Source organism: Pelodiscus sinensis, chromosome 18, assembly GCF_052426305.1.
Source record: "Pelodiscus sinensis isolate ZL-2025 chromosome 18, ASM5242630v1, whole genome shotgun sequence".
Taxonomy (NCBI): Eukaryota; Metazoa; Chordata; order Testudines; family Trionychidae; genus Pelodiscus; species Pelodiscus sinensis.
The window spans coordinates 2,036,854-2,060,013 of NC_143069.1; the positions used below are offsets into that span (position 1 = coordinate 2,036,854).

A 23,160-nucleotide genomic window follows, 5' to 3' on the forward strand; every position below is an offset into this window, starting at 1 on the left:
GTATTGCCTTTTCTTCTTAAATCACAGCACACTTCTCTTTAGGATTCCAACTGTTTCCTTTTGGAAATGAACCTGTTACTTTTCAAGTCATCTCCGTCCTTCCTTCTTGTTACTTTCCCCCCCTTCATATCATTTCTTTCCATTTGGACCACAAGAAAGAGACTAGTCAGTTTTATTTAGATAGGATTTCTTTTTTTTTTAAAGTAGGTTTGCTTTCAAATTCACATGCTAGAACAGTGTGGAGGAATACTGTTAGTTATGACAATCATTTAAAAAAAAACCTCCTGGATTGCTCTTAGGTTTTGTAGAAGATCATTACCAAATCCTAAATTTGGGACCCATTTTGACCCGACAGTACCTCTTTAAACAAAGAAAAAAAATAATTCTTAATTATGATCTGTTAAAATGAATGGCACATAAACATTGACATGTCCCAGCTGTGGGCCAAGGCGTTATGTGTCATGCAGTACTACAGAAAGAAGAAATGGGTTAGAAATGTTATCTGAAGATGCCCCTTGGAAGAGGTGAGTTTAATTTCTGGGTCCTCACTCTAAAAAACAGATCAGAAAGAGCGCGATTAACTCAGACTTGGCACAATTTGAGAGTGGGAGATTAAGACACAGTTTGCGTTGTGGCAAAATTGCGCACAACACACAATTTCTAAGTTCAGTGGTTTTCTGAAGACTTAAATTCGGAAGGACAAAACTGGAGATTTCTCGCTGTCTATATTGAGCTAAATCTAACTGAAAAGCAAGAGAAGGGTGTGGAAGGCACAGTCTTGGATATCACCAGCCTTTACAAAGCAAATAGCATGTGCCAACAATTCTGTACCGACGCAGAATTGTGAGACAATGTTAAAATCCTTCAATTTCCTTTGTCGTATCTGGAGTAGTATTTTGTCCACAGAAGAACCTTTTGCGTGTGGTTTTGCAGATGACATGTACACAACGCAACACAGACTGAGGAACATCTCGGGGTGAACAAGCGGAGAACTTTTTATAACATTTCATTGCTCATTAACAGCTCGGTAGCAAAGACAAAGCTAGTCGGGCGATACTTATGCTTCCGATTCAAAACCAGAGATGTAGGCTATAAAAGAAACAGTAAAAAAAAAAATTTTGCAAATCACACACTTTATATTTAATATATTGGAACAAAAATAGTTAAGAATGCAGGAACCGTTTTACAGATTAAAAAAATATTTTAAACCATCTGATCTTAAAAATAGACAAGAGTCGTGAAAGCTTAAAATACAACCCCGCGTGTTAAAAGGTTGCCAGTGATGTCGCCTGGGCTCATGTGGTGCGTGTCCGGCGTGGCCACATTGCTAGTGAGAGAATACTTCAGTCGTTAAAAAGGGGGGGTCGGTAAGAGTCGCTCGTTCACAATCCAAATCCACCACCGTTTTGCCTTTGAGGGCCGTTCCTGGGCATTCTGGATGCAAACTTTCCCGTCCCTCGGCGAGTCGGGAAGCCGACCGGGCCAGGGACCCGCTCTGACAGCCGTTGGTCTGCGAGCAGACGTTGCTCACCTTGGTGGCTTTATTTTTCTGGGGATTGTTGTAGACTTTGTACTTCATGAGAAGAATGAAGATGAAAACGAGGACCGAAGCCACGATGATCCCGCCGATGATGATGATCATGGTCCCGCCGAGGAACTGGGCCCGTAGAGAGCGGCAGTGCTTGTATTCTTCGTGCGTGGTGAACTGCACGCACCCGATCGCCCGGGTGGCCGTGAGAGAAGTCAACCCGTCGTCGTACACTGCGAGGACACAGAGGTCGTACTCCCGGCCTGCCACCAGATCGGTCAGGAAGAAGGATTTGCTGACGGCCGGGATCATCCTGAAAGGCAAAATAGATCACATAAACCCCCTGAAAGGCAGCGTGCCATGAAAAAGTGCTTTGCTGGGTCAAAAGATTCTGGTCCACAGAGGGACCCTGCCCTCTTTGGCATGGACCCTAAGGTAACCCTGTGGCATGGACCATATATCTGTGCTCTCCCATTATTGGAGAAACACTACAAGGAATTGGCACTTGCGGAGTTCCGGTGCATAGCAACTAACCCACAGCGATCGGATGTTAATGTAAAGATTACTTGACAGTGAACTTTAAATATAATTTCTCTTTTTTTTTTTTTTAAAAAAAGAACATAACGGCCAGACTGGGTCAGACCCAAAGGTCCATCTAGCCCCGCGTCCTGTCTGCCCACAGTGGCCAACGCCAGATGCCCCAGAAGGAACGAACAGAACCGGGAAACATCCAGCGATCCCTCCCCTATCGCCCGTTCCCAGCTTCTGACAAACAGAGGCTAGGGACACCCTCCGTGCCCATCCTGATAGCCACTGAATCAAATAGAATGAACTTGGAATAGGGTTGCTCCTCAAGAAATCTGACAGAAAAGAGGTAAAATGGAGAAATTTGGAGTACTGCTCTGTTTTAGCACAGCTACGTCAATGCGTAAGGTTGAAAACTAGAAGGCAACGCTACTGGAAACGCAACTGACGATCGCCCTTTTCTGTTAAAACCTAGCGAGAATGACACGAGTTTACAGGGATGAAGACTAAAACACCCTTGATGGAGTTCCCAGTTATAACACTGACTTTGATTTTCCATACCCTCTGCTCTCTGTCTCCCACCCCCTCCTTTTTTTCCCCTTCCCCGCTCCGATTTATTTTGGGTCTGCACATCCTAAACTCAAAGCTCTGGTCATCTGAAGAAGTGGGCTGTGCCCAAGAAAGCTCATGATCCCATCTCCATGTTTTGTTAGTCTATAAAGTGCTACAGGACGATTTGTTGTTTTAAAAATTAATATAATACAAATAACACTGTCGTTTGGAAAAATACAATCTGTAAGTCGGAATCACAACACAAAGGGTACATCCGCACTGGGGTGCTATTTTGGGATACTTCTGGGATCTGGAAATGGCTACTCCACGTCTTGACAGCGCACCCGTTATTTCACAATCGCTTTCGAAATAACAGGCGTGCTAGTCCGGCGTCCCTGAAAACTTCGTCCCATGAGGATTAAGGGACATTTCGGAATAGAGGTGTACGTCGGCATTTGGCACCGTGTAGACAGCGCCAAATTACGAAATATATTATTTTGAAAGACACTCGACATAAGCTACGTAAGTTGCGTAGCTCAAATTGCATAGCTTATTCCGAGCGAAGGGTGCCGTGTAGACGTGGCCGCAGAGTTTACACTGCCCTGAATTCGAGGCACGAATGTTCTCCTTCAGGTGGAGAACAGGTTGATTTTAAAAGGGCCAGCGTAGTGTAGACTCCTTCATTCCCAATTCGATCTCACACCAAATGTAATCCCTCGACCTAAACTCCTAGTGTAGATCAGCCCTGATTCTGAAATCAACCGGAACAAGCCAGTTCAGAAGACTGCGGCTGCCCCAAGGTAGAATACGGCTGACAAGAATTCATAGAGTTAAACCAAAATCCAGATTTTAAAACCAGGCATCCCTCCCTTGCTGCAGACTGAACTGCACACAAAGAGGGAAAAAGCACGCATATCGCAGCTCAATCACACTGCTTTTCATGCAGCGGCCGTAAAACACGCGTCACGTTTGCTATATTGAGCTGACAACATGTCACTTCTGCCTCGAGGATGAGCGTTCATCTCTTTCATCTCGGGCATTTTACCCCTTTCTTAATAATAAATGAGAATGATTTCTTTTAATTCATATGTTGCTCGATTAAAAAACAAAAGGAAGCTTACACCACTGGCTTTTTCACGCTCTCTTATCGTGTTTCAATGATCAATATCGACACATCACTATTAAATATTTATTGATCTATTAATTTATAGCATGCATGTGTGGCTAATTAAAGTTAGATGATCACTGGATGTAAAAACATCAAATTCTTCCTAAGAATTTATTCTATGAAATCCAATTTCTCTAAATTGATTAAACACATGTCAGATTGTACTGAATGGTTATTCATTTGCTTACTGCACCACAATATCAACACTGAGGTTATTGTCTTCACTTGGGGGACGAACCCGCTGCTACGATTGATCTTCTGGAGCTTGATTTAGTGGGTCTAGTAAAGACCTGCCTAATTGAACTCAGAGGGGCCCTCATCAGCAGCTGGTGCTCCTCTGAGGAGTAAGGGAAGCCGATGTGAGTGTTTGCTCCTGTCGACCTCCCGCTGTGGGGACAGCGAGGAAACTCAAATGAAGGTACGTAGATTCCGGCGACGTAATTAACATCGCTGGAGTTGCATATCTTAATTTGACCTTCCCCTTTCGTGTCGACCTGGTTGAGTCGGGATGGGTCCTACTTTGGGCGGGGGGGGGGGAGTGGACTCGATGCCTCCTGAGGGCTCTTCCCGCCTCAGAATTCTCTGAGCACCCTCCTTGTTTTGACAGAGCCTCCTTACGATGGAATAATCACCTTCCCCCACCACACCCCACCCACCCACACATACATCCCCACGAAAAGGAAGCTCGTATCAAAGCCACAGACCCATCTGAGTCTCCTTCTCTGCTCCGTCCCATTCAGCCCCTCCTCTCTTTCCTTTTCGCCTCCGTTCCCCATGCTGAACGTTTTGCCCGCTAGTGTGGGGACGGTGGTTCTGGCTTTCCCCCTCATTCACTCGCTGCCCAAGACTCACGGAGGGTGCTCGGGCGAAGGGCTCTGTTGTGTGCCAACACCCCCCCTTAATTCCTGAAACAAAGCTGGTGCCAAAGCCCCCGCCCCCTCACCCTCTATTTCTGGGGAAATAATACTTGCAACAAACTAAGCGCACACACAGATTTCTCCTTGCGTCTCGACACGGCCCAGCACCTCCCGCCCAACCTCGGCCACCACCCAGGTTGGTCGGCAACCCCGCTCTCATCCAGGCCCTGCCCCCCACACAGTCATCGGCAAGATATCAGCCCCAAGTCTGACAACTGGCTTCACTGGCAGCAAGGGAGGGTGAGGTTGGACATGAGGAAAAGCTTCCTGCCTGGCAGGGTGGTGAAACACCGGAATAAATTGCTTGGGGAGGTTGTGGAATCTCCATCCCTGGAGATACCGAAGAGCAGGTTGGATGGACAAGGATCGGGGATGATCTAGACCAGCCATGGCCAACCTGCAGCTCATGAGCCACATGTGGCTCTTCCCGTCCCCCCTCAGTGCGGGAGCCTGTAGAGGCCAAAAAGTATGGAAATGTGCATCTCGTGTTTCTTAAAGGGACAGGCCTTTTTTTTTTTTTGCTCTACAAAAAAAGGGAGGGGCAGGGGACGGGACTCAATGACCTCTCCCATTCTAGGGTTCTATGACTTAGCCACGTTATACTCCAACAAGACACAGTTAATATATAAATAGGGCCCCACCTCCCTCAGGCTCTCCCTGGCTTTCAGGCAGGTGACCCGAGAGCACACAGCTGCTATGGAAATGAGGTACTGATGGCAGAGAACCGAAGATCCCGCCTCCTCTCCCGCAGAAGCCAGCAGAGTGCTCCTTCAGCTACCTGCTTTGCTGGGCGTCTGGCTAACGAGACGTACAAACCCTCCTTCTCCAACCACCGGTCTTGGCGCCACGTGCTGTACTACGAGAACAAACCTAGGCAACACACCCGCCATTCTCTAGGCAACAGCAACAACCACGCAGGGAGGGGAAGCGCTGTGCATGCTAGTCGTTTCGAAAGGACAGCTGCTGTTGAATTGTTCCTCCAGGGCAGGGCTACGGCCTGTGAGGTGGTTGGGATTTACATGGGGCTCAACCGTCGGCCCACGCGTGGGCTACGCTGAACGTGGCCTCTCCTGGGAACATGCTCCACAACGGGGAAGGAATCTCCTAAGGGGGTGAGCTTTGAAAGACGCAAGTGGACGGGCTGGGTGGAGCAGACAGGTGCAGGGTGTCAGCGTTTTTACCCCCCAGGGAGGAGGTGCTGGGAGAACCAATGCATTGTGGGAAATGCTGGCTGCTTAGCCTTGTGGGCAGAGCCAGAGAGGGGCTGACTGGCTCCCACTGGCCACGTTTGGGTCCGGTGCCGTGGCCGGGCAGCCCTGCCTCCGTCCCACTCGGCGCGATGGACTCCTGCGTGGAGACATCAGCCCTGCTGGGAATCCTGCACCTGCCCTTTTTAGCCTCTCGTGTCCAGCCTGGCTCAGCAACCCGCCCGCCGCAGGTTGGAGCACTCCGGCTTGGAAACGTTTTCTGAGTAAAATCTCCCCAAGAAACGCACCAGCTGGAGCTTCAAGCTCAACACCCAAAACACTGGTGTCCGGTTTTCTTTTGAGAAGGGCTCATTAAAAGTGCCGACACAGGGGTGGAAATTGAGTCACTATTGCATTTTAGGAATATCAGCAGAACTGACTTACACAGGATGGGGCCTGTGTGTTGTGTGGTCTTGCCTTCAGCTTTGTATTCATGCCCCTCAATGTGAAAGAAGCAATTTGCATATATTTGCATATATATTTGCATGTCTGTGCAACCACACTTAAGCTGAGGCCCTCGGCATGTGCTGGGAATATCACTGTGGCCCCCGGGGCTTCCAAAGTTGAGTTGCATCTGAACTCGTTGGCTTCTAACACGAGCCAAATGTACTTTGTAGTTTGCAGGAAAAAAACATACGTCCCCCCTCCTCGCCGCTTCTATGTCCCACTGTGACTCTACACCAGCTGGAAAGTGGGTGAGAAATATTAGAGCAGGGAGGCACCGGTGGAAGAAACAGACCAAAGCGCAGGATGGCTGAGAAGCAGGCCGAGCGCGCAAGAATTTTAAATTCAAATACAATTGATTCCTTGTAAAGCCCCCCCAGAGCGCTACCTTTAAAACTGGCTTTGCTTTTAGCCTTAGAGTCTTAGCCTCTTTTGTCTTACCGAAGGAGCATTACACAAAGCACCCCTGTCTACGAAAATACAAGCGCTGTACACGGCACAGACAAAAGCAACAGTCGCTTGCAAGATCGCACAGCCAATCTATACGGGAAAAAAATCCATCTTCCTCTTCATAAAGGCGCACCACTGCGATTCAGGGAGTGAAAAGTCTGATTGATTTCCCCCCCCTCGACGAAGCCATAGGAAAGCAGCTGGAATGTGCACTAAGTACTGTACTCTGCAGCCCGGAGACTTTTGTCATGCTGCTCAAATAGGCCTTTTAAGCGTAAAAAGTGGAGAACGAGAACATTTCCTCTAATAAATAGGCATTTCCAAATGTGAAACCCCCGGAGACTTTGCCCATCACTTGATTGCACGCACACTTATGCAAATGTAATTTGAAGTCCGATAGAAGACTTGCCTCCTGGACCCTGAATGCTTGCTATGTACACAACCCACAAAAGGGCTGAAGGGCTTTAGGAACATTGGAATTTTTCCCCCTCCTAAACACACACAGCATCTGTAAACACCGGTGTGTACCCACGACAGCCTACATCGCGGGAGCATAAGTGAAATAATCCTGACTTGCTTCTGCATAAACTCCTAGAACTGGAAGGGACCTCGAGAGTCATCAAGTCCCATCCTCAGACCTCACGGCAGGACCAAGCACCAGCTAGATTATCCCTGGCAGGCGTCTGTCCAACCTGCTCTGAAATATCTCCAGAGATGGAGATTGCACAAACTCCCCAGGCAACTTATTCCAATGTTTCACCACCCGGACAAGTAGGAAGTTTTTCCTCATGTCCAACCTAAACCTCCCTGGCTGCAGTCTAAGCCTATTGCTTCTTGTCCTGTCCTCAGAGGCCAAGGAGAGCAATTTTTCTCCCTCCTCCTTGGAACATCCTTGTAGGAACTTGAAAACCGCTCTCATGTCCCCTCTCGATCTCTTTTCCAAACTAAACAAGCCCAATTCTTTCAGTCTGCCCTTGTAACTCATGTTCTCTAGACCTTCCATCGTTTGTGTTGCTCTTCTCTGGATCTTCTCCAATTTCTCCACAGCTTTGGCAAGTGATCAAGGGCCGCACTTTTCTATGGAGCAGGAACGGGGTCTGGGATGGAGGCTAAATACAGAAGGGAGATTGAGGTAGGGGCTTGGGGTGCAGGGTGGGGTCTGGGATGGAGGTTGGGTGCAGAAGGGAGACTGAGGTAGGGGTTTGGGGTGCAGGGTGGGGGCTGGGATGGAGGTTGGGTGCAGAAGGGAGACTGAGGTAGGGGTTTGGGGTGCAGGGTGGGGTCTGGGATGGAGGTTGGGTGCAGAAGGGAGACTGAGGTAGGGGTTTGGGGTGCAGGGTGGGGTCTGGGATGGAGGTTGGGTGCAGAAGGGAGACTGAGGCAGGGGTTTGGGGTGCAGGGTGGGGTCTGGGATGGAAGTTGGGTGCAGATGGGGGAGTCTGAGGTAGGGGTTTGGGGTGCAGGGTGGGGTCTGGGATGGAGGTTGGGTGCTGAAGGGAGATTGAGGTAGGGGTTTGGGGTGCAGGGTGGGGTCTGGGATGGAGGTTGGGTGCAGATGGGGAGTCTGAGGTAGGGGTTTGGGGTGCAGGGTGGGGTCTGGGATGGAGGTTGGGTGCAGATGGGGGAGTCTGAGGTAGGGGTTTGGGGTGCAGGGTGGGGTCTGGGATGGAGGTTGGGTGCTGAAGAGAGATTGAGGTAGGGGCTTGGGGTGCAGGGTGGGGTCTGGGATGGAGGCTGGGTGCAGAAGGGAGACTGAGGTAGGGGCTTGGGGTGCAGGGCTGGGTCTGGGATGGAGGCTGGGTGCAGAAGGGAGATTGAGGTAGGGGCTTGGGGTGCAGGGTGGGGTCTGGGATGGAGGTTGGGTGCAGAAGGGAGATTGAGGTAGGGGCTTGGGGTGCAGGGTGGGGTCTGGGATGGAGGTTGGGTGCAGAAGGGAGATTGAGGTAGGGGTTTGGGGTGCAGGGCTGGGTCTGGGATGGAGGCTGGGTGCAGAAGGGAGATTGAGGTAGGGGTTTGGGGTGCAGGGCTGGGTCTGGGATGGAGGCTGGGTGCAGAAGGGAGATTGAGGTAGGGGCTTGGGGTGCAGGGTGGGGTCTGGGATGGAGGTTGGGTGCTGAAGGGAGATTGAGGTAGGGGCTTGGGGTGCAGGGTGGGGTCTGGGATGGAGGCTGGGTGCAGAAGGGAGACTGAGGTAGGGGTTTGGGGTGCAGGGTGGGGTCTGGGATGGAGGCTGGGTGCAGAAGGGAGACTGAGGTAGGGGTTTGGGGTGCAGGGTGGGGTCTGGGATGGAGGTTGGGTGCAGAAGGGAGACTGAGGTAGGGGCTTGGGGTGCAGGGCTGGGTCTGGGATGGAGGTTGGGTGCAGAAGGGAGACTGAGGTAGGGGTTTGGGGTGCAGGGTGGGGTCTGGGATGGAGGTTGGGTGCAGAAGGGAGACTGAGGTGGGGTTTGGGGTGCAGGGTGGGGTCTGGGATGGAGGTTGGGTGCTGAAGGGAGATTGTGACATGGGGCAGAGGGTTGGGGTGCAGGGTCCAGAAGGAGGCATGGGCTCAGGAGAGGATTGTGGCCGGGGTGAGGGGCGTAGGAGGGGGGACAGGGTCCGGGAGATAGTTGTGACTGGGAGAGCAACGGGGGTGTGTGTGTGTTGAGGGTCTGGGTGGTGACCTGGGGGGCAGGGAGTTGGGGGAGAGAGGGGCTGAGCAGGCGCCTAGTGGCTCTCAATTAGCATATTTCGATTACAAAACACATGTCTACTCCATATTTCCAACTTCAAACCCGGGAAGGGGCCAGTCACGCCAGCAGAAGAGACGCCTTCAGCAGATGATCACTTTGTAAATGCCATGTTACAGGATGTTTTGGTACAAAGCATCTTCCAGTTATGCATATTCATGAGCATATTTCCATAAAGAATACGGAGTACCACATCACAGACCCTTCTGCTACGTTCCAGCGGCCGGTACTTGTAGGGCTGGGCTGTGATTAGCGCTTGGATGAAGAACAGGGTGTTAGAATCAGAGAATCCTAGAATCCCGAGGCACAGATCTCAAGAGGCATCGGGTCCAGCCCCCTGCCCAAGGCAGGACCAACCCCGACTCAATCAGCCCAGCCAGGGCTTAGTCAAGTCGGGACTTAAACACCCCTAGGGATGGAGATTCCACCCCCTCCCTAGGGAACCCAGCCCAGCGCTTCCCCGCCCGCCTAGGGAAAGAGTTTGTCCTAATTTAACGTCTGTCCCAGGGAAGATAATGGAGCAGGTAATTAAGGAAATCATATGCAAACACTTGGAAGGTAATAAAGTGATAGGGAATAGCCAGCATGGGTTTGTGAAGAACAAGTCATGCCAAACTAATCTGATAGCTTTCTTTGATAAGATAACGAGCCTTGTGGATAAGGGAGAAGCGGTGGATGTCATATACCTAGACTTTAGTAAGGCATTTGATACGGTCTCGCATGATATTCTTATTGATAAACTAGGCAAATATAACTTAGATAGGGCCACGATAAGGTGGGTGCATAATTGGCTGGATAACCGTAGTCAGAGAGTGGTTGTTAACGGTTCTAAATCCTGCTGGAAAGGGATAACAAGTGGAGTTCCTCAAGGGTCTGTTTTGGGACCCATACTGTTCAATATCTTCATCAATGATGTAGATATTGGGATAGAGAGTACGCTTATTAAGTTTGCAGATGATACCAAACTGGGTGGGGTTGCGACTTCTTTGGAGGATAGGGACATAATTCAGAATGACCTTAGCAAGTTAGAGAAATGGTCGGAGGTAAACAGGATGAGGTTTAATAGAGAGAAATGCAAAGTGCTCCACTTAGGAAGGAACAATCAGTTCCATACATACAAGATGGGAAGCGACTGTCTAGGAAGGAGCATGGCAGAAAGGGATCTAGGGGTCATAGTGGACCACAAGTTGAATATGAGTCAACAGTGTGATGCTGTTGCAAAAAAAGCAAATATGATTCTAGGTTGTATTAACAGGTGTGTTGTAAGCAAAACTCGTGAAGTCATTCTGCCGCTCTACTCTGCACTAGTTAGGCCTCAGCTGGAGTACTGTGTCCAGTTCTGGGCGCCACATTTCAAGAAAGATGTGGAGAAATTGGAAAGGGTACAGAGAAGAGCAACAAGAATGATTAAAGGTTTAGAGAACATGACCTATGAAGCCAGGCTTCATGAACTGGGCTTGTTTAGTTTGGAAAAAAGAAGATTAAGGGGGGACATGATAGCGGCTTTCAAATATCTAAAAGGGTGTCACAAGGAGGAAGGAGAAAATTTGTTCCTCTTGGTTTCTGAGGACAGGACAAGGAGTAATGGGCTTAAAGTGCAGCAGGGGAGGTTTAGATTGGACATTAGGAAAAAATTCCTAACTGTCAGGGTGGTCAAATATTGGAATAAATTGCCAAGGGAGGTGGTGGAATCTCCCTCTCTGGAGATATTTAAGAACAGGTTAGATAGACATCTGTCAGGGATGGTGTAGACGGAGCTTGATCCTGCCTTGAGGGCGGGGGGCTGGACTCGATGACCTCTCGAGGTCCCTTCCAGTCCTATGATTCTATGATTCTAATCTCCAACCTAGAACCCCCCACTGCAATTTGAGACCGTTGCTTCTCGTTCTGCCGTCTGCCCCACTGAGAACAGCCTCTCGCCATCCTCTCTGGACTCCCCGTTCAGGGAGCTGCAGGCTGCTCTCAAATCCCCCCTCGCTCTCCTCGTCTGCAGACTGAACAAGCCCCAATCCCTCGGCCTCTCCTCGGCGGTCACGTGCTCCAGCCCCCGAATCGTTTTGGTTGCCCCCCGCCGGACTCTCCCCAATGCGCCCACGTCCTGCTGTAACGGGGGGCCCAGAATCGGACACCATACTCCAGATGCAGCTTCCCCAGTGCCGAATAAAGGGGGATAGGCCCCCTTGTTCGGAGAAGCCGGGGGGAGCGCGAGCTGTAACAATCTACAGACCCCTCCCAGTTTTCCGTGATTCTGTTCCCACAGAAATTCCTCACGCTGCTCTCCTTTTCTCCTCCAGAGCACGGGTGCGAATTCATATCTTTACACGTGTCAACACGCACCCAGGGCGGGAAGGCACGCCACGGAGGGGAAGGAGCAGGGAGGAAGGAACAGACGGAGAAGGGGAAAAACTCCTTGGAATGATTTCAGGATAAAAGGCAGTTGCCATGGCGATGGCCAGTCTCGGCCTACCCTGGCTGTTCGACACTGCTCACCTTCCCAAAGTAGGAACAACGCGCCCGGAGCCTCTGTCTGGCAGGGGCTGGGGATGGGCCACGGGGGCAGGATCGCGGGATGGTTCCCGGTTCTGTTCCCGCCCTCTGGGGCAGCCGGCGTTGGCTGCTGTCGGCCAACAGGACACTGGGTTGGATGGGCCTTTGCTCCGACCCGTCCAGCTGTTCTTTTCTTCTCCACACTTTTGATACATCCTGGAGCTCCTGCCGGTGGTTGCAGAACGGCCCGGCAGACGCGGGCTTGTGTTTTCAGTCAGAGTTCTGCAAGAAGGTCCAAGCACCCTCGCTCTCTGAACAGAGTCCAGTCTAGGTCGTTAGACTCATAGAACCCTAGAACGGGAAGGGACCTTGATAGGTTGTCAACTCCAGTCCCGTGCCCTCATAGCAGGACCAAGCACCGTCTAGATCAGGGGTTCCCAACCTGAGGTCCGCACACCCCCAGGGGGTACGAGAAGCTTGTCAAGAGGGTACGGGGAATATTTGGTAAATAACTAGATCAATGGTCCCCAACCTTTTCGCCCGGGGGCAGGGCCGGCACCACTCCTGTCCCGCGTGCCCAGGGTCGGCACAGCCCATGCACCTTATGCCCGGGGGTACATGGGCTGTGCATCCGGGGCTGGCGCTGTGCACTCAGGGGCGGGGCCGGCCCCGATCACTCGGCGGGTGCACAGAAATGGCCCGGCGGGCACCATGGCACCCGTGGGCACCACGCTGGGCACCACTGAACTAGATTATCCTAACTGAAATATTCCAAAAGTAGTAGTGTGAGTGAAAAAAGTTGTGGATTCTAGAGTCTAGAATTTAGTTCCTTTCATATTGAATAGGGGGTACGGGAAGGTTTACTAAAAGCCAGAGGGGCGCGGGGACCGAGAATGGTTGGGAACCCCTGGTCTAGATCATCCCTGATGGATGTCCATCCAACCTGCTCTTAAATATCTCCGGGGATGGAGATTCCACAACCTCCCTAGACAATTTATTCTGGTGTTTTTCCTCATGTCCCACCTACACCTTCCTTGCTGCAATTCAAGCCCATTGCTGCTTGTCCCCTCCTCTTTACATCCTCACGCACCCCCTAATTTATCCTACGCCCTCCTGTGGCACAGGCCGTTCGTATTATCTCAGTTCCATCGATCGGGCCTATGCTGTGCTTAAGTGACGGACCCCACAAACGCAACGAGGATTAGCTTGGCTTTTGGAGATTGCTAGTTCTCATTATCCAGCTCTGCCCACTAATCCACATAGCTGCACCGCAATAATGATGGAACCGCACAATCACAATGGCCATTGGCCAGACAACCACACCTCCCGAATTCAACCCGTCAATTCAGTTGAATGCTCCCATGAAGAATTGCTAGTTGCTGGTTACTCGCTGCAGGAGATGAGCCGCAAATGCATTTCATTGTGAAAGAAGTGTGTGATAGATTAATATATTTTAGTACGTGGAATCACTGCACTGCGATTTGAAACATAATTTCAGTTATAGCTTTGTTACCAGACTGCGCCTCTCCGTTAACAGAGAGCTGGGCTGTGAAATGCAAAAAGAACATGCCAACACATTTTTGTTTTTTAAATTTCTTCCCCCAGAGCTCTTGTCTAGGAACAAGACCATCTAGGAGCGTCATCCGATTTCAAAGTTTACAGACTGTCTCATGAAAGAGATTGTGTGAATCACGTATAGATGTGCAAAGATTTAGAATGTTCCCCAGGCATAATTTGAATATGCAAATATGTCATCGTTCCTAACTGGATGGGAGATGAAGAAGGGTGTAAAATGACTCTTGGATCCCAAAGGAAACGTTTGGCAAAGAATTTGGTTTCATATATACAAGACCTGCTTAGAACCATCCTCTCACCCCCTTTAGCTGAAGTTAAGAGCAGACATAAGAACATAAGAACGGCCGTACTGGGTCAGACCAAAGGTCCATCTAGCCCAGTATCCTGTCTGCCGACAGTGGCCAGCACCAGGTGCCCCAGAAAGGGTGGACTGAAGACAATAATCAAGCGATTTGTCTCTTGCCATCCCTCTCCAGCCTCTGACAAACAGAGGCCAGGGACACCATTTCTATCCCCTGGCTAATAGCCTTTTATGGACCTAACCTCCATGAAATTATCTAGCTTCTCTTTAAACTCTATTATAGTCCTAGCCTTCACAGCCTCCTCTGGCAAGGAGTTCCACAGGTTGACTCCGCGCTGTGTGAAGAAGAACTTTCTTTTATTAGTTTTAAACCTGCTACCCATTAATTTCATTTAATTCACCCAGGAATTTCACCAGCCAATTACAGAGAGTGTGAGTGAAATTGACCTTCATCTGAAATTTGACACTGTTTCCCTGGGCTTGGACAAAGGCATTAACTGGATGTCGCATTATAAAGCCAGCCTCCTCTGCCTTTAACATCTGCATTATTACATCAAAAGCTAGGAATGGGACACTTCCAGCCCACTTCATCAACCTCGTTAGCATGGGTCCTACAACTGACAGGTACTTTTCCCCGCCCTGTTATAAAATACTTGGTTTCTGTTTGCGTTCCAGCTCATCATCTGTGGAAGTGGGTTTTTCCCCACAGAAGCTCATGACACTAAATATTTTTGTTAGTCTACACAGCAAAGTTATTTCGGGAACCAGAGGTATCCCAAAACAACCACCCCACATCTTTTGAACATGTCCGCTATTTCGAAATATAGCGGACGCACTATTTCGTCAACCCTGTAAACCTCATTCTACGAGGTTTCTTTTGAAATAGCGCTTTCTTTTGAAATCTGGCGCTGTGTAGGCAGCACCAAATGATGAAAGAAGCTCTTTTGAAATAGACTCGAAGTAAGATACACAATTTGCGTATCTTATTTCGAGTTTCAGGTGCCGTGTAGACACACCTTAAGGTGCCACTGGGCTCCTCGTTGACCATAAAATAGATCCCTAACGAAAACAAGAAGTGAATACTTAATTACAAGTGACTTAGGCTTATCCAAGCAGCAATTTTAACCTGCACTCCATCAATTCTAACAGGCTTTTCCCTAATTATTGTAACATACGATACAAACAATAGCCCAAACAATTCATCCCAGCAGCTCCCTTGTCTAAGATTACTATGCTTTTCTTAGGCCAGAATCTGCCCAGTGCCTTACTGAAAGAAACCACGTTTTTATACTGATTATATGTAATTGACTTCATGGTCTGAGGGTCAGATTTTACGCCACTATTTTTCTCATGCAACGAAACACTAAAATGCCTCAGCATGGAGTACGCCATTCTCCGTTTTTCAAACCCCTGACTTGACTAGAACACAGCGGTAGGTTTCCCCTGAGAATAAACAATACCAGCTGGCGGATAGTCACATGCTGCGGTCCCTGTAAGAACCAGCCCTTTGAGGAAATGCTGCCAGACGCATTCCTCTCGGGCTGATCTACTCAGAGGTGAGTAAAGACGTTTGTGAGGTCGAACCTAAGCTGGAGTTTACACCTTTCTCCCCGTGCGCCGCGAAAAATGATGCAGGGGAAAAAAAATTGTGTTCTACATCAGGACATGACAATAGCAGAATGTTTATTTTCTTCACAGGGCTAGGAAATGTTTGATGAAGTGCGTCCATGCTGGGTCAGACCAAAGGTCCATCTAGCCTTGGATCCTGTCTGCCGAAAGTGGCCAATGTCAGAAGGAACAAACAGAACAGTGATTCCTTCTCTGTCACCCATTCCCAGCCTCTGACAAACAGTCTAGGGACACCATCCCTATGCATCCTGGCTAATAAGTATTGATGGGCCTAACCTCCATGAAGGTATCTAGTTCTTTTCTGAATGCTGTTAAAGTCCTGGCCTTCACAACATCCTCTGGCAAGGAGTTCCACAAGTTAACAGTGCACTGTGTGAAGAAAAATGTCCTTTTGTATGTTTTAAACCTGCTACTGACTTATTGGTTAATCGTTTAAATGACCATATGCTAACATCCCTCATAAGTCAAGTATCAGAGGGGTAGCCGTGTTAGTCTGAATCTGCAGAAGCGATGAGGAGTCCTGTGGCACCTTATAGACTAACTGAAGTGTAGGAGCATAAGCTTTCGTGGGCAAAGACCCACTTCGTCAGATGCATGTAGTGGAAATTTCCAGAGGCAGGAATAAATATGCAGGCCAGGATCAGACTCCACATGGACTCCTCCTGAGGGCCGAAATGGCAGTCTGGACCTCTACATAGAATGCTTCCGCCGACGTGCACAGGCAGAAATTGTGGAAAAACAGCATCGCTTGCCTGGTAACCTCAGTCGTGCAGAACGCAATGCCATCCACAGCCTCCGGAACAACTCTGACATTATAATCAAAGAGGCTGACAAAGGAGGTGCTGTTGTCATCATGAACAGGCCTGACTACCTAAAGGAGGCTGCCAGACAACTCTCCAATACCAAATTCTACAGGCCACTTTCCTCAGATCCCACTAAGGAATATACTAAGAAACTGCACCATCTGCTCAGGACACTCCCCAAACAAACACAGGAACAAATCGACACACCTTTAGAGCCCCGACCAGGGTTGTTCTATCTATTACCCAAGATCCACAAACCTGGAAATCCCGGACGCCCCATCATCTCGGGCATTGGCACTCTTACTGAAGGACTGTCTGGCTATGTGGACTCTCTGCTCAGACCCTACGCCACCAGCACTCCCAGTTACCTTCGTGACACTACGGATTTCCTGAGAAAACTACAATGCATAGGTGATCTTCCAGAAAACACCATCCTAGCCACCATGGATGTAGAGGCTCTCTACACAAACATCCCACATGCAGATGGAGTACAAGCTGTCAGGAACAGTATTCCTGATGATGCCACAGCACAACTGGTGGCTGAACTCTGTGAATTTATCCTCACACACAACTATTTCAGATTTGGTGACAACATATACCTCCAGACCAGTGGCACTGCTATGGGCACCCGCATGGCCCCACAATACGCCAACATTTTTATGGCTGACCTGGAACAACGCTTCCTCAGCTCTCGTCCACTTACACCCCTTCTCTACCTACGCTACATCGATGACATCTTCATCATCTGGACCCATGGGAAGGAGACTCTGGAAGAATTTCACCATGATTTCAACAGCTTCCACCCCACCATCAACCTCAGCATGGACCAATCTACACGGGAGGTCCATTTCCTGGACACCACGATACAAATAAGTGACGGTCATATCAATACCACCCTATACAGAAAACCTACCGACTGCTATACTTACCTGCATGCCTCCAGTTTCCATCCCGGACACACCACACGATCCATTGTTTACAGCCAAGCACTGAGGTACAACCGCATATGCTCCAACCCCTCAGACAGAGACCTACACCTACAAGACCTTCAACAAGCATTCTGTAAACTGCGATACCCACACGAGGAAGTGAGGAGACAGATTGACAGAGCCAGACGTGTACCCAGAAGCCTCCTGCTACGGGACAAGCCCAAGAAAGAAACCAACAGAACACCACTGGCCATCACCTACAGTCCCCAGCTAAAACCTCTCCAACGCATCATTAGTGATCTTCAGCCCATCCTGGACAATGATCCCTCGCTCTCACAGGCCTTGGGAGGTAGGCCGGTCCTTGCCCACAGACAACCCGCCAACCTGAAGCATATTCTCACCAGCAACTACACACCGCACCATAATAACTCGAACTCAGGAACCAATCCTTGCAACAAACCTCGGTGCCAACTCTGCCCACATATATACACCAGCAACACCATCACAGGACCTAACCAGATCAGCCATACTGTCACTGGTACATTCTCCTGCACATCCACCAACGTAATATATGCCATCATGTGCCAACAATGCCCCACTGCTATATACATCGGCCAAACAGGACAGTCCCTACGTAAAAGAATCAATGGACACAAATCTGATATTAGGAATGGCAACATACAAAAACCTGTAGGGGAACACTTCAATCTTCCTGGACACACAATTGCAGATCTAAAAGTAGCTATCCTGCAGCAAAAAAACTTCAGGACCAGACTTCAAAGAGAAACTGCTGAGCTACAGTTCATCTTTAAGTTTGACACAATCAACTCTGGATTAAACAAAGACTGTGAATGGCTTGCTAACTACAAAAGCAGCTTCTATTCTCTTGGAATTCACACCTCCAGATCAGCTGCTAGAAGTGGGCCTCATCCTCCTTGATTGGATCCACCTGGTCATCTCCAGCCTGATCCTGGCCTGCATATTTATTCCTGCCTCTGGAAATTTCCACTACATGCATCTGACGAAGTGGGTCTTTGCCCACGAAAGCTTATGCTCCTACACTTCAGTTAGTCTATAAGGTGCCACAGGACTCCTCATCGATCCCTCATAAGGACAGCCCTGTTTCTGGATCCTACGGTATGGAACCCTAATTGATACACACAAATGCTAGTGCCTGATTCAATTGTAGGCTTCCCATTGTTTATTTGCCAAAACAACCATAATCAGAAAGACTGACCATATGTTTAATCTGCATGATACCCATCGAAATCTATGGATGTGAAGTTAACCCAAACAAGTTTTACCAAATGACCCCCTCCACTCACCCCGATGGGTGTTTCTGAATCTCTAAATGCCAAAATCAATGCAAAATACACTATGTTTCCATTTCAGTGAGACATGTGATTTACACTGTTGAATTTGCCCAGTGCATCCCTAACATAGTAGTATAAATTAAATAAGCAACAATGGAAACGGTTTAAGGGCATATGAGACAAAGAATTAGAAATATATATATATACACATCCCTTCTTGAGTACAATTCTATATCATGCCCTTACATAAAGCAATTTCCCACAATTAGAATTCTTTATATTTTCACTTTCCCTGGATGCACCATAGACAGGTTTAGTTGGCATGCTGACGTCAGTAGTACTTCCCGGATCTTTTGCTTAAAAATACAGAGGTGCTCTCTGGGCCAACAGTCACAGCTCCTGAGAGTCAAACTCACGGCCCTAACTGGGTGAGCGGAAGCGTTTCTCAGTCTCCGGAGTCATTTTGATGCAAGTCGCTCTCCTAAAGCTCTCGACATGAGTCGGAGTTCGGAAGAGGTGGGTTCTAAATTCCTTACTCTAAGAATGACTTTTGGACTGTAAAGCTCAAATCCTGTAGAAGGTTATTCGTCATTTTTATTACAGTATAATCTTATTCCCTAATAAATGAAAACCAGGCTATGAAAAGCACCCCCCCATTGCTCCCTTGATGACACAGTTAATACCTGCAACATACCTGATACAGGTTGAACCTCTCTAGTTTGGTGCCTTTAGGACCTGACAGGTGCCGAACCAGAGAATTTTCTGGACCACGGGAGATCAAAATTGTCTAGCAGCATGACAGACACTGCTACTGCTTGCTGGGCTGTTATTGAGGGGTAAATTAGAGCTAAAGAACAGCACAGAGCCAGGACTGGTGGCTATAAACAAACTTTATGGGACTGCAGGGAATTTGGCCACGCTCGTAAGCAGGCATCTGGCTAATTCAAATCATGCCGGATTACGGGTGTTGCTGGACTAGAGAGTTCTGGCCGAGAGAGGTTCAACCTGTATATTATATCAAGGCATGTTGACTATACAACCATTTCCAGTTATTCTCATTGGTTAGTTGACAGCGACGGGTGAACTACTCTGCAAGCAGAGTTACCTGTAAACGAGTATGTCATCCGAAGAGCTGTTATATTGAATCTGGTACATTCGTATCCCTGGGATGTGATGCTGGGAAGGCCACTGGATGAGAGCAGAAGATGAGGAGAGCTCAGCAACCACGACCTTCTTTCCCTGGTGAGCCTTCGTTTCGTTAGGGAAACTCGACTTAGCAGATATAAGACTGTCGGACGGGCCCGACTCGGCGTCTTTCTCGCAGTTGGTACTGTTCGCAAGCTGGGGGTAAGGGTTAACAACAAGTTCGACGAGCGCTGTCGATTCTCCTGCTGCATTCGATGCTATGCAGGTAAACGTGCCTTTATCTGTCAAAGAAGTAGCCAGAATATCCAAAGTTCCATTCTCGTAGGAAATTGTCCTGGACGTATTGGAGACCAGCTTCCCCTCGGGTGAGATCCAGCGAACGTAGGGATCTGGGTCACCCACCGCTTTGCATTTTAAAGAGATGTTCTGGCCCTCCATAACCACCAGCTTTGGCGTCCGATGCGTTATCATGGGAGGCTCGCAGACAAACTCGTCCTCTTTAATGGACCAGAAGTACTTGCCCATCAAGTCTGGTGGCGAGGCACACGTTTCTAGATCATCTTCTCTGGTCAGGCGTCTCAGCCACACTAATTCACAGTTGCAGTGCAGCGGGTTCCCTCCAAAGCTCAGCACCAGAGAAGACAATGGAGACCCTTTCGATTTAGCATACACGGGGATTCTGGAGAACAAAGGGTCGGGGGGGATTTTTTTCAATTTGTTGGAGGTCATGTCCAACCGAGCAAGTTTGTGAAGGTTAGAGAAGATTCCTTCTGGAACAAACTCAATGAGGTTGTGATCCAAACTGATCGTATTGACGCTAGAAAGCCTCCCAATTGTATCCCAAGGAATATTAACAAGATTATTATAGGATAGATCCAGGTCCTCGAGTGTTTCGAGAAAGTCATCCAAAGATCCAGGAGAAATATAGTTTATTTGATTGTTACTGAGTATTAAGTGGCGGAGATTAATTAACCCTTTGAAATGATCCTCATCAATACAAGTCAGCCGGTTACTGTCCAAATGTAACGCATGAAGGCCTTTAAGATCAAAAAATGCATATGGCATGATTTGACTTATTGTATTTCTCGAGAGCGTCAAGTGAATAAGGTTCGTCATGTTTGCAAAATCTTTTCTTCGAAGGGTGGTGATGAAATTATCCATTAATCTGAGCTCTGCTGTTCTCCTGTCTATACTGGGGGGCACGAAGAGAAGCCCCGTCTTGGTACAGAGGATGGTGAAGGATGGAGAGAGGTTTTGACACATACACCGTTTGGGACACATCATGGCTTTCACGGCAGTGCTAATAACCAGTAGAGAGACAACCAACCTCTCCATGGTAAGTCAGAAAGCAAACCTAAAGGAGAAAACAAGAAATCCAGATGAAGCCATGTTGAGGACACACATTTTGAAGGATTGTTTACATCTAAACATCGATTACATATTTGGAAGAGTTTGTTTGTGCAAAATCAAGTCATTCTTCCCAATTACCTCCAGATACCACATTTTGCATACACAATCCTGCCCCTTAAATTAGCGGAACGCACTACTTTTTACACCGGAATATGCTGGGCGAAAGGCTTAAATAATTATTTTTTGTTTTCATCAGGAAAAAAACGCCATGGCTATTATGATTGGAGTTCATAAAAAATATTGGCTAACAAACTTCACATCGCGTCGCCGATTGCGCTGTCCTTTTAGTGCAAAGAAAAGGCTGACGGTTACCAATCACAAAATAATTCAAATTAGTTACGGAAAGAAGAATGGAAAAAGCGTTACGAGCTTCTGATTCAAATTAACTAGGTATGGTAATGAGTCAATAAAATGAATCATATTTGAAGCTGAAATCCTACAAATTTAAAAGCTGTTCTTTTACTTCCCTTTTGCAAGCACTTTAATAAAAAAAATCCATGACATGTATTTCATTTCTTGAACTTTCCTGTAAGTGTAATCTACACAAAATGATTTTGTCCGTCAACAATGAGCCTCCCCTGCTGGTTTGTTCGAATTACGGCTCCTGAACAAATCTGATATTCAACCCTAGGCATTACTGAAATGACTTAATTGATCATGTTAGGCTGAGAATCTGTCGAGGGCGGCTATTAAAATTCTGAGTTCACTTGATCTGCTCCTCTTGTCATAAGAGCTCGCAGGCCGGATTGTAAAGCAAAAGTACACTGCTCTCTAAGGCTATGTCTACTCTGCAGCATTATTTCGAAATAACGTGAGTTATTTCGAAATAAAGTGTGTGTCTACACAGCAAGCCATTATTTCGAAATATTGTCAAGATGGCCGACTTCTTCCTCTGACTTCTGCACCCCTCATTTCACGAGGGGAAAGGGAAGTCGAAGGAAGACAGTTCTTCCTTCGACTTCCTGCCGTGTAGACAGCGCGAAAAGCTGAGCGAAGCTACTTCGACCTCAGCTACGCAACTGACGTCGCTGAAGTAACGTCTCTTAATTCGACTTTTGGTCCTGCAGTGTAGACATACCCGGAGGTCAACCGAGGTGATTAAGACCACAGAAGAAGTCTGTGATTGGTGGGGACCGAAGCATTGATCTTGATAGTCCATTCCTTCTCCTTCCAGGAGCTAGCTCGTCATGACAAGATTAACGACGGCTTTGGAAGTGACTTGTCTTGCCTTACAAATTGCAAGGAAGCGGTCGCAAGGGAGGTGAAGACTAGGGGAAAGAAATAGAATAAAGTGCTGGGTTTAATTTATGAGGATCTGTTTGTTTACAGGCACCTGACGCAGCCAGATGTAAAGATATATTCTCTCTCTCTCTCTCTCTCTCTCTCTCTCTCACTCACACTCACACTCACACTCACACTCACACTCACACTCACACAGTCCCCCAATACTGGACTGTATAACAACACCCGCCCCCCACCGTCATAAGTAAAAATTGATGCTAGCAGGCAGAAGCAACACAAGACTCTATTTCTGCCCTAAATGCCTAAGAAATGAACAGTGCTTTCTCGGAAGGTTAATAACATCAGAACAGCCAGACTGGGTCAGACCCAATGGTCCATCCACCCAATATCCTGTCTGCCGACAGTGGCCAATACTAGGAGCTTCAGAGACAATGAACAACAGCAACGGCAATTAACGAGTGATCCGTGCCCTGTAGCCAGTCAGACATTTCAGGAGGCCCCAATCCAGTTAGGTCCATCAATGGCTATTAACCTATCCATCATGAAATTCTCTAATTCTTTTTGGAGCCCATTATACTGTGGGTCTTCACATCACCCCCGGCACCGGCAAGCGTGTTGTGTGGAGAAATGCTTCCTTGTGTTTGTTTGAAACCTGCCTTGCTTTGTAAATTCAGGAGGTGATCCCGGGGTCTTGTGCTAGGTGAAGGGGGGAATAAGACGTCACTTTCGCCATACACTACTCACGATTGTACAGCCCTGTGGTGTA

The 23,160-nt window shown here is 48.3% G+C and overlaps 1 protein-coding gene across 2 annotated transcripts in view; it reads right to left on the reverse strand.

The window, feature by feature from the left end:
• Positions 1 to 1,116: 1,116 nt before the first annotated feature.
• LOC102451443 (leucine-rich repeat and fibronectin type III domain-containing protein 1-like protein) overlaps positions 1,117 to 23,160 on the reverse strand; it is a 135,575-nt gene continuing 113,531 nt past the window's right edge. For both annotated transcript variants that reach the window (XM_075915270.2, XM_075915271.2), the window contains 2 exons: positions 19,702 to 21,096; positions 1,117 to 1,841 (listed from right to left, as the gene is read on the reverse strand). In XM_075915270.2, coding sequence (XP_075771385.2) covers positions 1,328 to 1,841; positions 19,702 to 21,077 — 1,890 coding nt within the window. In that variant the 5' untranslated portion in view covers positions 21,078 to 21,096 and the 3' untranslated portion in view covers positions 1,117 to 1,327. The remainder of the gene's footprint in view (positions 1,842 to 19,701; positions 21,097 to 23,160) is intronic.